This window comes from Oculina patagonica, chromosome 7 (genome assembly GCF_052425735.1).
Source record: "Oculina patagonica isolate OP01 chromosome 7, crgOcupat, whole genome shotgun sequence".
Taxonomy (NCBI): Eukaryota; Metazoa; Cnidaria; class Anthozoa; order Scleractinia; family Oculinidae; genus Oculina; species Oculina patagonica.
The window spans coordinates 18,645,861-18,660,898 of NC_135764.1; the positions used below are offsets into that span (position 1 = coordinate 18,645,861).

General features: G+C 38.8%; 1 protein-coding gene across 1 annotated transcript; it reads right to left on the minus strand.

Moving 5' to 3' along the window:
• Positions 1-1,758: 1,758 nt before the first annotated feature.
• On the minus strand, positions 1,759-15,014 carry LOC144659737 (cation channel sperm-associated targeting subunit tau-like). The gene is made up of 15 exons (XM_078520238.1): positions 14,886-15,014; positions 13,203-13,294; positions 12,688-12,873; positions 11,073-11,201; positions 10,782-10,829; positions 10,278-10,346; positions 9,629-9,720; positions 9,130-9,224; positions 8,260-8,323; positions 7,167-7,251; positions 6,265-6,406; positions 5,455-5,519; positions 5,058-5,088; positions 4,444-4,580; positions 1,759-2,102 (listed from the first exon to the last, which is right to left on the minus strand). Exons 1-15 carry the CDS (start codon positions 14,920-14,922, stop codon positions 1,950-1,952), a joined length of 1,425 nt encoding a protein of 474 aa, XP_078376364.1. The 5' UTR covers positions 14,923-15,014; the 3' UTR covers positions 1,759-1,949.
• Positions 15,015-15,038: the final 24 nt, after the last annotated feature.

The window sequence follows — 15,038 nt, forward strand, 5'->3', positions numbered from 1 at the left end:
AAATTGAAAACTTGATCTTAAATCTTCTGAAATCCCCATTGATGGTTGTATCGCTAATATTTCACACGTATCGTTTTCAAATTTAATCTTTTTCAAGATTTTGCATGATGCTTGCCGTGACCTAACCCCCCACCCCCCCTAGTTTATTCCTGACTGTTAGCTCAAGGAATAACAACAGAGATGGCAATCATCCAGTGTCTGTTTTCTTTTCCTTGTTTATTTATTTATTTTATTTCTCTTTTATTGTGAGGAGCGAGCCAGAAACACGTTCAGCTTAACTAAGGTTTTTTTGTCTAAATTGTTTTCACGCTCACGTTTAGGATATCAAAAACAAAAATTCTTCCAGTTGTTTCGAGGTCAAGGGCGCAAAGATTCACTCTTTTTATTAAATTGTTAGCGCTTCGTGACTAATGAAAAGCATTTCCCGCTGACAAATGTAGGAAATATAAGAATACCACATGCTGTAATAGAGGATTGTAAAGCCGGGGTTAATGAGAGTTCAAACTCTCGCTCTCGTTTGGCCTGAAACTCTCATGCACTCTCATTAACTATCATGCGCTTTCATCGACGTTCAACGTGCTCATTTTTTCATGAGAGTCGATGAGAGTTTTCTCTTGTTTGACCCGAGATGGTGATGGTCGATTCGAGTTGACAAAAACTCTTATGAGAATAACTCTCATCAACTCTCATCCTTCGTTTGGTCCGGGCTTAAAGGGGGACGAGGATTAAATCGGATGGCGTCTGGTTTAAAATAAACATTGGACAGGTACCTTTCTAAGACTGGTACGTTTTTTGGGTTACAACATTTCTGACTGATATTAAAGGAATGCGGGAATAACAGATTTGTCAGCAGAATTCGAAAGTATTGTATTCTTTTAATAGCTATACTTTTCACGCTTCCCGACTCCCAGAAATACTTTTCCCGGAGCACACAAACACACGTCACCATCACTATTCTCTTTTACGAGCAAAAGGACTCGCACTTTATCAAAAGAGTAACACGCAGTTACGCTTTATTAAAAAAAAGGTACAATAAAGAATGGAATGGAAGTACCTGGCAAAGAGCTCACCAAAAACACCGGAGTGGGGAGATATCTTAGCACGTGCCACCACTCAACTTCCAAGCGTTGAAAGGTAAGTAGAGGTTTCAGTGAGCACGATTTAGAACTTCCTGGTGTAGAAAACGTTGCAAAGAAAGTTATAGCGATTAAGCCTCTTAGAATCTCCAGATAATGAGCTAAAAAAATACCACAACGTAAAACAAGAGGAAGCCGCAAATTATAAGACGAAGATCCGCACCGGGAAAATTTGATCCGAGAATGACATGTTTCCCGCGCCCCAGACACGTCACAGCAATGTCTCACGTTTGATTAAAAAACATCGCGTGAAAATGGAGTGAATAATGACTAAACAGTTACATTTTTCAAGTTAAATGTTCAATGAATCATACGCGGTGAATAGTAAAAAGAATATTTGGAAAGAGAAGATTGCATATGTCATCCAATCCGTAAGTTTGGCGCCAAAACTGAGCGGAAGCCGTGACGTACCTTGTGTCGCGTGATACTTAGCGTGTTCGTCCAACTGGCTGCCCCAGTACCACCTTGTCCTTTTGCTGCACTGCCAATCAATTCGGTTTGATTTTTTTTTTTGGGGGGGGGGGGGGGGGGTGTTGAAACGCAAGATTGACGCAACGCAAATAACTACTCATATTTGACTTCCCAGAAATCTGCACAAAGCTCTGAAGTTTGACAGTTTGTGTTTCAAGTGATCATTTTTATTTTAAAATGCAACAACTTTCAAGATGATTTAAACAAATCACATCCAAAGAACAAATAGACAGAATTGCATATCTTTTATGTCAAACGTCAGTGTTTTTAAGTATCTTGCTATAGTCTCATTTACGCGTTTGATTCGTTCTGGACAACGTGTCAAGGGTGCATTTTGCCAAATCAAGGGGTCTCTCGTTTGTCGATACTTGCTTTCCTTTTTTGCGATGGCTTGGATACCACAACAGCAGAGCGGCGGCCACGGGAAGCAATAGCAGCCATGATATTAGCTTCATCATCTGTGTCATGTTCATCGTCACCTGGCGTCACTTCCACCTGCAACACGACAAAACGTGTCGCTTACATGAAGTGTCTTCTTCATATCGATACAGTGTTGAATGTACTGAAGGATTCCCCGAGTCAAGCATAGTTCGGGTGACTTACACGCATGTTCGGCAACTTTCGGATCATCCGACTAGTAGTCCTGGAAGATTATCGGATATCTTCGGATTCAGCAGTTTTCAGTACATTCTCAGGTTGATAATCTCGCGCTCGCCACAATATACCCGTTATCCGCCGAAACGAAACGGATTTCTGAAAAAAGAAAATTTCTGGACTCTTTGGCGGAAAACCTAATATACAGAACCCTCGACAGTTACGCACACATTACGTTTGTACAGCCATAAAGACCTAAGTGGCAAATCAATAAATGTCGTACTCGACTGCAAGAGAGACCGGTTTTGTCATGTAATTCACAGTGATGTTTACCCAAACTACAATCCCCGTCAATACCCTTGGGAAGGTCGTCAAGTTTGCGCTCCCCTCCCCCCCTCATTCAATGTTGAGGTCTACCTACAGACCTCAATCACAGCATATTGTCTATCATAATGTTCAGAAATACTTCAACATTGATATGGGGGAGAGGGGGGGCCAAACATCTTGTGTAGCTACCTAGAGACTACATTTATGTCGAAGTTTTTGAAATTGCGGTGTATATGTGCAACCTTCCCAAGAGGTTATGTCTGGGATTGTCTGTGAAATGACTGGGTGTGGTAGTACAACTCGGGGTCTTTACGGACTGAATTGAAAGTGTTACAAGCCATCTTAATGGATGAAATTTTCAGACGATGTTGTGTATTAGCAGGCACTTTCTCCAAAGTAAACATAATTAATTTTTCATTAAATAAAATTGGAGTTGGACGAGTTGATTGACGGTTGGAAATTATTGTTGTGTTCACAACATTGGAATTAAGAGATGTTAAATGTGAGATGGAAATTCATACGGTTTTGGCGACCAATTCCACCAGCTGAGCAGTTAAATTTAGTACCGTGTAGACACTGCTTTGCTCGCTTAGTTTTGGACAACGTCGAATAATAAATGTTATCTCTATTGTCAGCTGTCAACACCTTGTTAACAAGTTGTGTATCGCAGACAACAGTACTCCGGGAAAATACAACAGTACTCCATTAATGTTTCCGAAATTACAGCGCTCGGAGTTGATTTAACAGGAAAGTACGCGGACGTGGTTAATGTTTATAAAGAAATATTTCGTTGGCATGAAACTTGAAGTACATGTTGCTTTATGAAGGGGAAAACGCACAGTACTCCATCAAAACAAGGTAATGAAATGTTATCATTCTCATTATCTTTTAAACTCGAGTTTTCAATGGAGTACTGTTCAAAATCACTCAAAAACGTAACTTCAAGATAAAAGCTTCGTCTCACTTGCTTGGAGTTTCACTGCCTAACTTATATTTAAGAAAAGCTGCATTAAATATCTTAAAATAGCGTTCTTTGGCGCGATTTTCTCATGGAGAACTGTGGAGTACTGTCAGACGAAATGTTTACAGTGTAATTAAGTTTACTATTCCTCGCCTGCGAGAAGTCACGGAAACTGTTCACAACGTTCGCATACGGTAAATAATAATGTCACTTAGAAACAACTATGACATTGTCTCTAGTGTTCTTTAAAGAGCGCAATAAAACTGAACTAACCATACTAAATCCCAAAAACGAATAATTCCACCCTTCTACTCCGAAGATGTTTATGTTAATTCTCCTTACTGGCTGTATACATTTCTTTCAATGTTAGTTCGGAGAAATGAGACATGAAGAGAACAGTTTCAGTATTTTCAGTATTTTACGTCGGTTTTTGACGTCTTAACCAAATAAGTTACACACTCCATACAGGTAAATGTTTATAAACATCAGAACATGTCACGCAATAACAACACCGTTTTTAAACCGTCTTTCACCTAATCGGAAGTTTTTATTGCTTCAGCTTACAACTTGACCAAAAGAAAGAATATACTATATCCCTTGACCACACCAAACTTCAGCTTTATAGCGTACATAGTTTTTGGGTTATGGAATATTTTATGCTCTATGCCCGACTCAGACAATCCCCGTCAATACCCTTGGGAAGGTCGTCAAGTTTGCGCTCCCCTCCCCCCTCATTCAATGTTGAGGTCTACCTACAGACCTCAATCACAGCATATTGTCTATCATAATGTTCAGAAATACTTCAACATTGATATGGGGGAGAGGGGGGGCCAAACATCTTGTGTAGCTACCTAGAGACTACATTTATGTCGAAGTTTTTGAAATTGCGGTGTATATGTGCAACCTTCCCAAGAGGTTATGTCTGGGATTGTAGTTCCAAAACAGGCTTCTTACCTTGCCGTCAGCCTGTTGTATTTGAGGTGATAGCCCGGATGATTCACCGCCATCCACTGCACTTGAGACTGAGGGAGTCAAAACCGGTTTGAAGTGTTGCAATAAACCAGGTAATGCTGGAATCTCCAATGCCACACCTTAAAGAAAATAATCAAGAATCACTTAAAAACGAGGTGGAATATCCCTCAGATTAAGGCGACATCATTAAATAATCAAGACTGATATTGATTATATTTGGCTAAGAGGGTCAATAAAAAAGGTAACGACGGTTTTTTTAAAGGGAAAAGAAAAACATCAAATATCAAGATTACACTAAGTGTAAAACCGAAAAAGTAAAGCAGTGTTTCCCGTGTTACCGATTTAGCGCTTGGCAATGACGGAGTTTTCTTCGTTTATGGAAAGCAAACTATCCCCCCAGGTCGTTCTTTTTTTACCTCCGTCAGTGGGCAAATGAACGTAGTGGGGATGCCCGTCATATAGGCCATAAATCCGTTTTTAGAGGCTGAAACCGCTGTTTATTTTGTGCTCAATATTCTCTTAGGAGTGAAAATAGAGAACATTCTTAGTAGATCACACCGCCTTTCAATGACTGAACAGAATCATTTAGGTTTTACCTGGCTCGTCTTTACTCAGCTGATTATCAGTCTGAAAAAAAAAACTAACACTTATTGGTAATACAGCCTTTACCCACACCCCACCCAATCCCCACAAGTTTCCAATGCCTATCTCATCGCCAATCTCCCTCTTACATGTAAACACCCCTGCATGATCAACACCACTTTATTGCAGGAAGACATTAACTCTGCTTTATTCGCTTATAATAAACACTACCGCTTTCTAGAGCTAGGGGCATTGTAGTTGTGACCTGTTGTTATTTGTTGTAAGAATCAATGACGCCGCTTGTTCAGAGAGATAGCGGGCGACCGCATTTTATCCATAAAAAAAACCATGTATGCTGATCACGTACATTTCGACAGGGCTCCATGTTGATAGACAAATTTGTTGAGTTACCTCTGTTGAGTCACCAGCACCTGAAGGTCCATTGGAGATCTGTTTCTCGGCTTCCTGTATGAGTTCTAAACAAGATTACCAAACAGTCATGAAAACTACTAGTAAACGGATTTTTTCAACTGATAAATACCAGTTATAAGCAAGGGAATTGTAGTTAACTATCACTGAATTCTTTTCTGGCTTATGTCGCCTCTTTTCGAGTCTTTTAATGTTAGAAAGGAAAACTATTATTTGGAAGCCAAAGCCAAGTAATACGGGCATCATTTTCTTTCCTCTTTTCAAGCAACATGCTGCATTTCTGTGAGAATAGTTGTTGCGCGCATTACCACCTGTGTTGCAAGTTGCGGCAACATGTGGTGCAAAGTAAACATGAATTCAACTTTGTGAAACATGTTTCCACAACTTGCAATACGGATGGTAACACGCGACGAAACGCCTCCAAACTTGCAATGCAGCAATGTTGCACGAAAAAAACTGTTCCCCGTGTTACATCACCTTTCATTAAAAAAAACAACAAACAAACAGATTTGCTTTCCTTTGTTAGAGTTCGTTGCAAGACGTATTACTTATGGTTACTTGTTTTTGTGGGAACTTAATTTCGCGAAAATGGAACGGGAATATTTTGCGTGACTTACGTAAAAAACGTTAAAAAAATGTCGCGGGTCTTTAATTTCGCGGTTTGTTTGAAAAGCGCGAAAATTAAGTACCGCGAAAATAAGTAAGAATAAGGTACAAAGCAAAGTAAAAGTTTCAAGTCTGATTTCCTCTGAGTTCTATCAAAGGACTGAGAGGTATATCAGAGAGCTTTACCAGGAGCTCCTGCCATGAATGTCAAGTTTGCCATCTGCGCGAGTGCGCCTGTCAAACCAAACTGAGTGACGTCACCCAGGTTTTCCACTGACGAGCCCTCAGAGTCACTGTCCTGGTCTCCTGCCATTGTACCATGCATGTCCTGAAAACCGACAGAAAATTACTGTCAAACATATAACAACAAAGACTGTGGAATAAATGTAGAAAAAGGAAGTGCACTCATTGGCCATGAAACATGGTCCATGAGAATTCCTACACTGGATTTGAACCGTCAGAAATTGATGTTGGAGTTAACAAGAAATTTATTTTGACTTATGCAGCTATCAATGAAAGATTTGACTCAACAAAGACTTCCTCTGTTAAAAAAATAGGATGCAGTGGCAGATCTAGGGGAGGGGGCCAGGGGGCCCGGGTCCCCACCTTATTTATAGACCAAGTAGAGGCCCGTAGGGACGAGGAAAAATGACTGGGGTCCCCACTTAGCTAAAGGTCTGGATCTGCTACTGGGATGTAACACTTAGTATAAATTTTGAAGGAATTTGGGAGGCTTTTTTTGTGTTGAAAGAATTTAGCTTCAGTAGAGTGCTCTATTTCCGTTCAACAGTTTAGGTCATCACATGTAGAAGGGAAATTGCTTATCTTAAAATTAATTCTGTAATTCCAGAACCAAACTTGACTGTACATGCCATTTTGTACTTTTTGAAGTTCAATTCGCAAAACACTTAACAGTTTGTTTGGTGCTGTAAAAATGGCCTACACCTACAAGTATCATCAGTTGTGATTCAGCACACAGTCGGTATTTTTTTCATGCATAATCCCATCAAGTCTGTTTATACTGTTTTGTGTCCAAACTACAGCTTATTCCTAAATCATCTTGTATGTGAATAAAATTATCAACAAACCTTCTCCTGTAGCAGTCTCTGTAAATAACTGATTCTCTTACTCCTTGTAGTAAGTTGAGAGTAATCACAATACAGCTGACTCAACCTAACAATAAGCAATTTCATCAAATAGCAATTTAATATGAAGGTCAAAGTGTCACACTCAGTGAAGAGACACCATAAAGCAGACAGGGTACAATAGCATGCTCGTACTACTGTATCCTCGGAGACCCAGGGGCAGCAAGTCGGGACAACAGGATTTTTGAGCGAAAGCTGACAACAAGCTCGGGAGAGCCCCTGGGCACTTACTCTCACCGAACCAGTTTGTTGTACCTTAAAATATCAAAAACAACAATTGTAAACAGTCAAGAAACTAGAAGTGGTGTATCGCGTATAGCTATAAAAATTCTCGATATATGCGATAGGTCCACCTTGAAAAATTATTAACAAGTTATTTGTTTCCTTGCGCTATTCTACAGTTTGCGATTTTCTAGACCTAAATGAATTTTTTTCAGACTCTCCACGAAAAATCATTTGATGCACGGGCCAAGCAACTACGATAAGCCGATGAGAAAAACAACTTCATGTAAGAAGACGCCAGTGTCGCTCTGCTGGCCCTCCTTGCTGATTAAGATAAGAGTAAGTATCCAGGGGCTCTCCCGAACTTGTTGTCAACTTTTGCCCGAAAATCCCGTCATCCCGACTTGCTGCCCCTGGGTCTCCGAGGATGGTACTACTGGTGTCATAACACTGGTGGTGGTGATGATGATGATGACGACAATTAATAATAATAATAATAATTATACTGTTTCTGTCTTGTTAATCTAACTCATTTTCCTTTCTTGAAAGCCTAAAAGAACCCTTGCCTGTAGTTTGGGTTTTCTCTATGCCATCTGTCTGCTTGGGACCGAAATGATGTGACTATGATCTTTATCAACATACTTTAATCTGTGTGCCCACAAAAAAATGACACATTATATGAAAGAAACCTACAAGAATCTCGGCTTATTCATAAAAATATGAATTTAAATCTATGTCAAATTATGTCATGTTTTGTTTTTGTTTTCCAATGTGATTGGCTCCTTACCAATAATAACTGAGATTTTGCTGTTACCTTGTCATTTTTTGCTGAAGCAGGGGTCTTGATTTGCTATCAATTGGTGTAAAACTTATTTTAGCTGAAAATACAAGAAAACAGTCATGGTACATACAGTTAATGTAGTCTGGAGAACTTCAGTCGGATACACTTAATGAATTTCTTTGGTTTCTGTAAGTAATTTACAGCATTTAGGTTGGGATTCAAGTAACTTACTGCAATACCAAAAATGCTGTCGCATGTGTCAATAAGTGTATAAAACAATCCCATACAAATTCTTCGTGTTTCCAAATGGTACTTAGCAAAACTGAATATTCAAACAGCTGTCTATAATTTAATGATAGAAACCAGAATTCATAATGCAGACATTCAGCTTTGCCCCTTTGGTGGCATATTAAAGAGGTCTGACTATAATTTGTATGACTCTTTAACCATCACACCAACCTTTATTTTACACAGAGATTCCAACCCTTTTTGAAGGAAAATAGGGAGTAATTTAAGCGCTGAAGTTGCAAGCCTCTTGGTAGGTCTTTAGGCAAGTCCAACTGGGAAATTTTGCATATTTAGGTTCTCTCAAGGGCCATTTCTGGCTTTTTGACATCATTTCTGATATGTTCTATAAGATCTTTTCTTTTCACAGACATTTTTGGTGCTTTTCTTTACTGTTGTTACACTCAGATCGCAAAAAAGTATTTATAGATTAGCACTTTTTTCCTTGTTTTCAGAATAACATGATGAATTGGGAGAAATAATCTGAAAAAAAAATTGGGAGAGTGGGCGGCAACGCATCAAATCGGGAGACTCTCGATCAAATCAGGAGGGTTGGAATCTCTGTTTACACCCACATGGAAAAACTCTGATATAATCTATCAATTTTGGAAAACTTACAGTAGTACGGGCTGAATTCTGGCTCCAAGTTGGTCATCTTCTCTTTGAAAGAAATGATATTTGGGTGTGGCACTTTCTTGGGCACAATCACTATTCTGAACAAAGTCAATGACAACAAAATTAATACATTGAAAAATGAAGTGAACACTGCTCCCTGGATGCTGATTTTATGAGAAATGTGGTGGAATGACCCTTGATGATTTTTTTGGCGTGCAACTGCATAGATTTTCTCAATACATAGTAAATAAACAAAACAATACATGTTACATATAGTTCATAGATAAGGATTTGTGTTCGAGACTGCAAAAAAGATGATGTTTGAATTGCTCATTCACAAGATCGGTATAAGTATTGTTCTTGATGTCCACTCAGACATGAAAACCAGAACTGTTGTTATGTCTAATCTATGTACTGTTCTGTACTCTACTCTGAACTGCACTGTTATCTATCCTACGTACACTAATCTGAACTACAAAGTTATCTACTCTATGTACACTACCCTGAACTGTTCCCTGACGTGCTGGACGTAAGTTCCATGTGTGGAAATGCACTTTGTTGCACATAATATCTGGGTGGATGATGGCTTTCCAGCTAAAAGATATTATATTAAGTACACATTTGATTAAGTAACTATATTTTACTTTTAAACTTTAGGACTCTAGCAAGGGGATATGTTATATTGTATAAAGAAATATACTCTTGACTACAAGAAAATATAAATAAATCTTATTTTCCAGAATACCTCACTGACGTCTAATCTCATTGGTTTCGTTTTTTCAAGATGTGTAATTTTGTGAACTTGGGGCCTGTTAAAAACCTGTTTGGGCCCAAGCCTCAGTCAACTTACAACTTTAGAGTGGAAATTAAAATTAATGTTTACATAGACCTAGAATGCCAAGTTGTAATCTTATGGCATTTCATCTATCACAGCTAAGCTTTTGTCCCCTCCAAAAAAATGTCTTTTTTTCATTATTTGTATCGTTGCATTTTTTCTACAAGTTTTCCTACACTGATATTCATCCAGTTTTTAATGTGTCCTTGTTCCTTGCAAAGTGAGGCCAGAGGTCTACGATTTTCTTGGCCTAAGAGCCAGGGTAGGACCAAGTTTTGTGTAGAGCCACATAAACCTACAGTATATTGCGTATTACCTGCTCACACAAGCCATAACCATATAAACCATATGCGAAAGCAAGCTCTAGTTGGAGATCTCCAGCGTACTGCAATGAAAAATGAAAAAAAACCCAGTACATTGAAGAAAGACTTAATAAAATGAAACAGTCTCAGTCTGTGTGCCTTTGACAGTGTACATATCATGGGTAGACCTACATGAATAATATTAACGTTAATTATAAGTTAGAAATAATACCATTGCAGACAAAACGCCAACAAAGCCTAACAAATGATCCCTGATCTGAAAGTTAGAATGCATAATCCCATTGAAGTTCTCCAAGACAGATAGTGTCTGGAATCAGAGCCAAAATTCACAGCTGATCCACGATCTGCCATATTTTTCAAATCTGCAAAATTATCCCCGCAATTCATCTCAAAGGACTGCAACCTGTGTTACTCTAGGGAAGGGAGATAGTTGCTCTTTTTTCTTTAGAAGCTTAAAGCTACAAAACATTACAGTTGCTCTTCACTATACAATGTACCTGTTTCTTTCTGTTCTGCAGCTGAAATGTCTCCATGGACCACTGTTTCTAAAAGTTAAAGGCATACATGATCTTAAGTGAGAGGAACATATTTATTAGAACCGTGGTATATTATATGCAATAATACAGCAGTTTATGTTTTGTCCTGGCTAGCTAGGCTATGAGGAGTCCCTTATTTTTCTTAGTTTGTCGTGTGTGAAGCGAAATAAGAGTGCAAGTGGAAAACTTGCCTTGAAAACTCTGGGGGCAAGATGCATGGAAAAATGAACTGAAACCAAGTAAATCACACACCTTAGCTAACTTGTGCAAGTGAAACTCAGTTTTGCCAAGCAGTTTGTGCTTTGGGATTGGCTGAAGTTTGTCAAATCCAACAACAGCAATGGTCACTTTGTTTACTGAGCTGGTCACTTTAGGAGAAATCTGAAAGATACGCCATTATATGATAATATTCTAAAAATTATAACAATTAGTTATACTGCACTGTGTTTGAATTTACAGGACTACTTTTGGTTTATATTGCATGTATATCCACCTTGTCGGTATAGCCACTTGCTTTTAATATTAACTCAGTATGTCAGGGCTGCAAATAGCAGTTGGTCATCGGACATAATTGGACCAAAATTTGCTCATGTCTGATGAAATGGCAAGTGTGGTCGGACATGATGTCCAGACAATTTTTTGATCATAAATCATTTTACAGCAACAATGAATAAAAATTCAACCTTTTGTGTGATGTCTGACCACAATTTTGCTTTGGCCGACCATGATGGTGTCTTAGTAGGAGATATGTCCTTTCACGTGAAAAAAATTATTTGCGGCCCTGGTATGTTATGACTTGACCAAACTGACAGGGATCTACTGTAAAACATTGAATACAAAAAAAAAACACTTCCTTTATTGCCAGATTTAGAGACTGTTTATTACATATTCTTCAGATAGTCGTACTTGGAAGGGAATTTATCTTTCTATAATATTCATTTATTGATTGAATATAAAAGCCATGTTCATTTAGAGCACTTTTCACTTGAGTATCAAAATAAAGTAATTTGGGTTTGCTTTGGTTTTTGCATCACTACTAACAACGTATGCTTAGTGATTGGCTTAAAAATCTTGTGCCACTTTCTCAACCAATAAGAAGCAAAACCAAAACCAAAACCAATCCTGACTCGCTCACACTTTTTCCTGTGCTTCGACCTGGCTTCATGCATTTGCTTCAAGTATTAATCAGTCCACCAAATTGCATGTGTCCTTTTTGATTGGCTGGAGTGATTGCTTAGGTTTGGTTTTTATATGACTCTTAATATTATTCACTCTAATAAAGCTGTGCTCTTAGTATAATTGCAAGGTGCCCAAAAGCTCTTATGTATGATTTCTTGGGTGCCCAGCTCTTAAAAGCTTTCAAGATAGCAAAGTTATACAAGTTGCCAAAAGACAATTTAAGTAAGTCGACTGTGGCACCTGGGCTCTGCTGGAGCACAGCTCTGTCTTATGTTATGCACATTGTCAGTTTCTTCGTGTATGTTTCACTTGGACCTACATGAACTGTCACGTTTCCACACGGACCCACATGAATTGTCATGTTTTTTTAGCAATTTGTTATGCAATGTTTTGTTTGTACAGTGGTGAACTTTGATCTGAGCGATTGACATTTGAAACTAACTAATTTATATTTACAAGATCTGTGTAGTCTTCGACATTCATAGGGACATTCATCACGATCGACATCAAGGTATAGGTTGTTGTAAATAGGCACGAATAAGAATTAAATTGAATCTCTATATACGACTCGAAGTTTATTACATACATGGAATAACACTGTATGTATCAATCACTACTGGTGAATAAAATACCCCGGCCTTCACCTCACATCAATCTAAAGGTGTGCCTTCCTGGATGATTAACTTACAGTGACAGAGAAATTCTTGATCTCATCCCACACAACACGACCCTTTTTGAAAGGTGACTGTAGTGATGTACATTTTGTGATTGAACCAACTGTTATTTGAACATAAATTCCAAAGTGTTCAGGAGGAAAGTTTGCATCCAGGTACAGGTTTTGGCAGCCAAAAACATGCACAGCAAACACACCAGTCTGTAGACAAAAATAAACATGAGCATATTAATAAGGACAGGTCACATGTATATAAGTTGAGGTATGTAGCATCTTGAAGTGCCATACACCAGAGGAAAAAGTACTAATTAGCACCACCCTTGAATTAGACCTTCAGCCCTGAACAAAAATGCTGTGCTTGAGCTCTAAAATGGTGATTACATGTATATCCTCTCTATACATAATCAGTAAAATTATATACAGGAAGTGATGAGAATTAAGAGAATAAAAAGGGTATTTTATTTGCCGGCTACCATCAAATAAAATTGTTGCAATTTATGCTAAAATATTGCTATACCCATTGCACGTACAGGCAGTGTTGCTTTTTCCACCAGCAGAGGATCTTCCTCTTGAAGCAAACCCTTTTTCACATCTTCAGAGCCCTTTAGTTTGGTGCCAAGACCTTTGTGGAAACAGAACAAAAATGTTATTTGAATTCGTTTGTAGCAGATGTCCTCCCGATGGCCAAAAACCTTGGGGGAAATATTGGAGAACTTACTGTAATACCACGCCAATAAGAGTGGCTACATTTTCAATTGCTTACGAGCAAGTACTGGCCACCATGTCTTGAGAGACAATGGATTTGCACCAAGGTAGGGGAGGATGAGATAAGGAGGGATCACTGGCTAGAGCCTAGATTAGAATGTATGAAGAATAGCTATAAAGGTAAATCACTAAGAGCTGTGTATTTAAAGTGTTTCCAGGCATAATCAGTGGACAGAAATCAATATCAGAAATCCACCAATACAACCAATATCAATCACCTATTGATTGATATCAGCAATCGATAGCAATCAAACTCACATGAGTAAGTTGTTTGGCAAAAATCAATAACAATCAGTAATTCAGCTTGTCTTGAATTCCTTACAGTTTGCAGTCTTGTTGTTTTAAGCATATTCATGAGAGCAGTAGTTCTGAAGAGAACTGTTGCTGTTGAGTGATGCTTCAACAACTTGAGCCAAAGTCATCTTTAGAGTCAGAATCACTTCAGAGTCACTTGACTCTGAAGATGACTTCCTCTCAGGTCATCAAAACATCAGTCACCAACAACAGTTCTTTTCAGAAATACTCTCACCTGGACGATCACACTATACAAATATACTGATACTCCTGGGTTCAAACATTTACTCTATACTGTTTTTCAGGACAGGCATTCATTGTTTGAGCATTTTGTTATCCATTTATCTAGTCCAAGCGAAGTGTTCATCACATTTCAGTTCATTTTGTGGTATATTAAAGGCTCTTTATAGTCCATTCATTTCTGTGCTATTAACTTCATCTTAGATTTAGACAAGATTGCAGAATACCTGGCCACTTTTTTGCATCTCATTGAATAACGAAAGTGCCTATTGTGTTATGGAATGCCAGTCACCTCACCACCAACCAACTCACCATCAAGCGAAGTCATCTCCGCTTATGGATTAAAGAACGAGGAATACACCAGTTTTGGTGGCGAGTTGGTTGGTGGCGAGATTTTGTGGTGGCGAGGTGACCGGATACCGTGTTATGCCACGGCCAGGTATTCTGCAATCGCTCCTGGACTTCTCTTATGGCAATCTCCCGTAGATTGCAGTCTAACAAAATTATGTAAATATAAAGACACTGTAGCCTCCTTCATCGATTTTCGTTGATTGTTATTAGCATTCAGTATCAATCCAAGATTTGATATCGATTGCCTTTGACTGTTATTGATTTTCGGTTTGTCGATGCCTACGCCTGGAGTGGTGTCTGACAAATGCAGACTGCAGACTTGCAAGACTCCACTCCGGATAGCCTGAATAGCACACTGGTTAGCCTGAATAACACTCCAGTTAACCTTTTTACGGTTATCTCTCAATAATGGTAATGGTATTAACACAATATATAAGATATACTTTTAGTCTGCAATTTCTAGTCTGCAGTAGGGCTGCAACACCACGCCTGGACTGTTTAGAGGCCAGTTCATTACAGAGGCAATTGCACATTTCTCACAGAAACATTTTCATATATCTTACCGATACCAGGAATAACTTCTGCCAGTTCAGAATGCATTATAAACTGAGTAAAAACTGAGCAAAACCAAACAACAGTTCGCGCACATCGCGCGCAAAAAAGGCCGCCATCGCCGCCATCTTAAGTTGCGCCGTCAGAAAAGCGCCGTCAGCGGC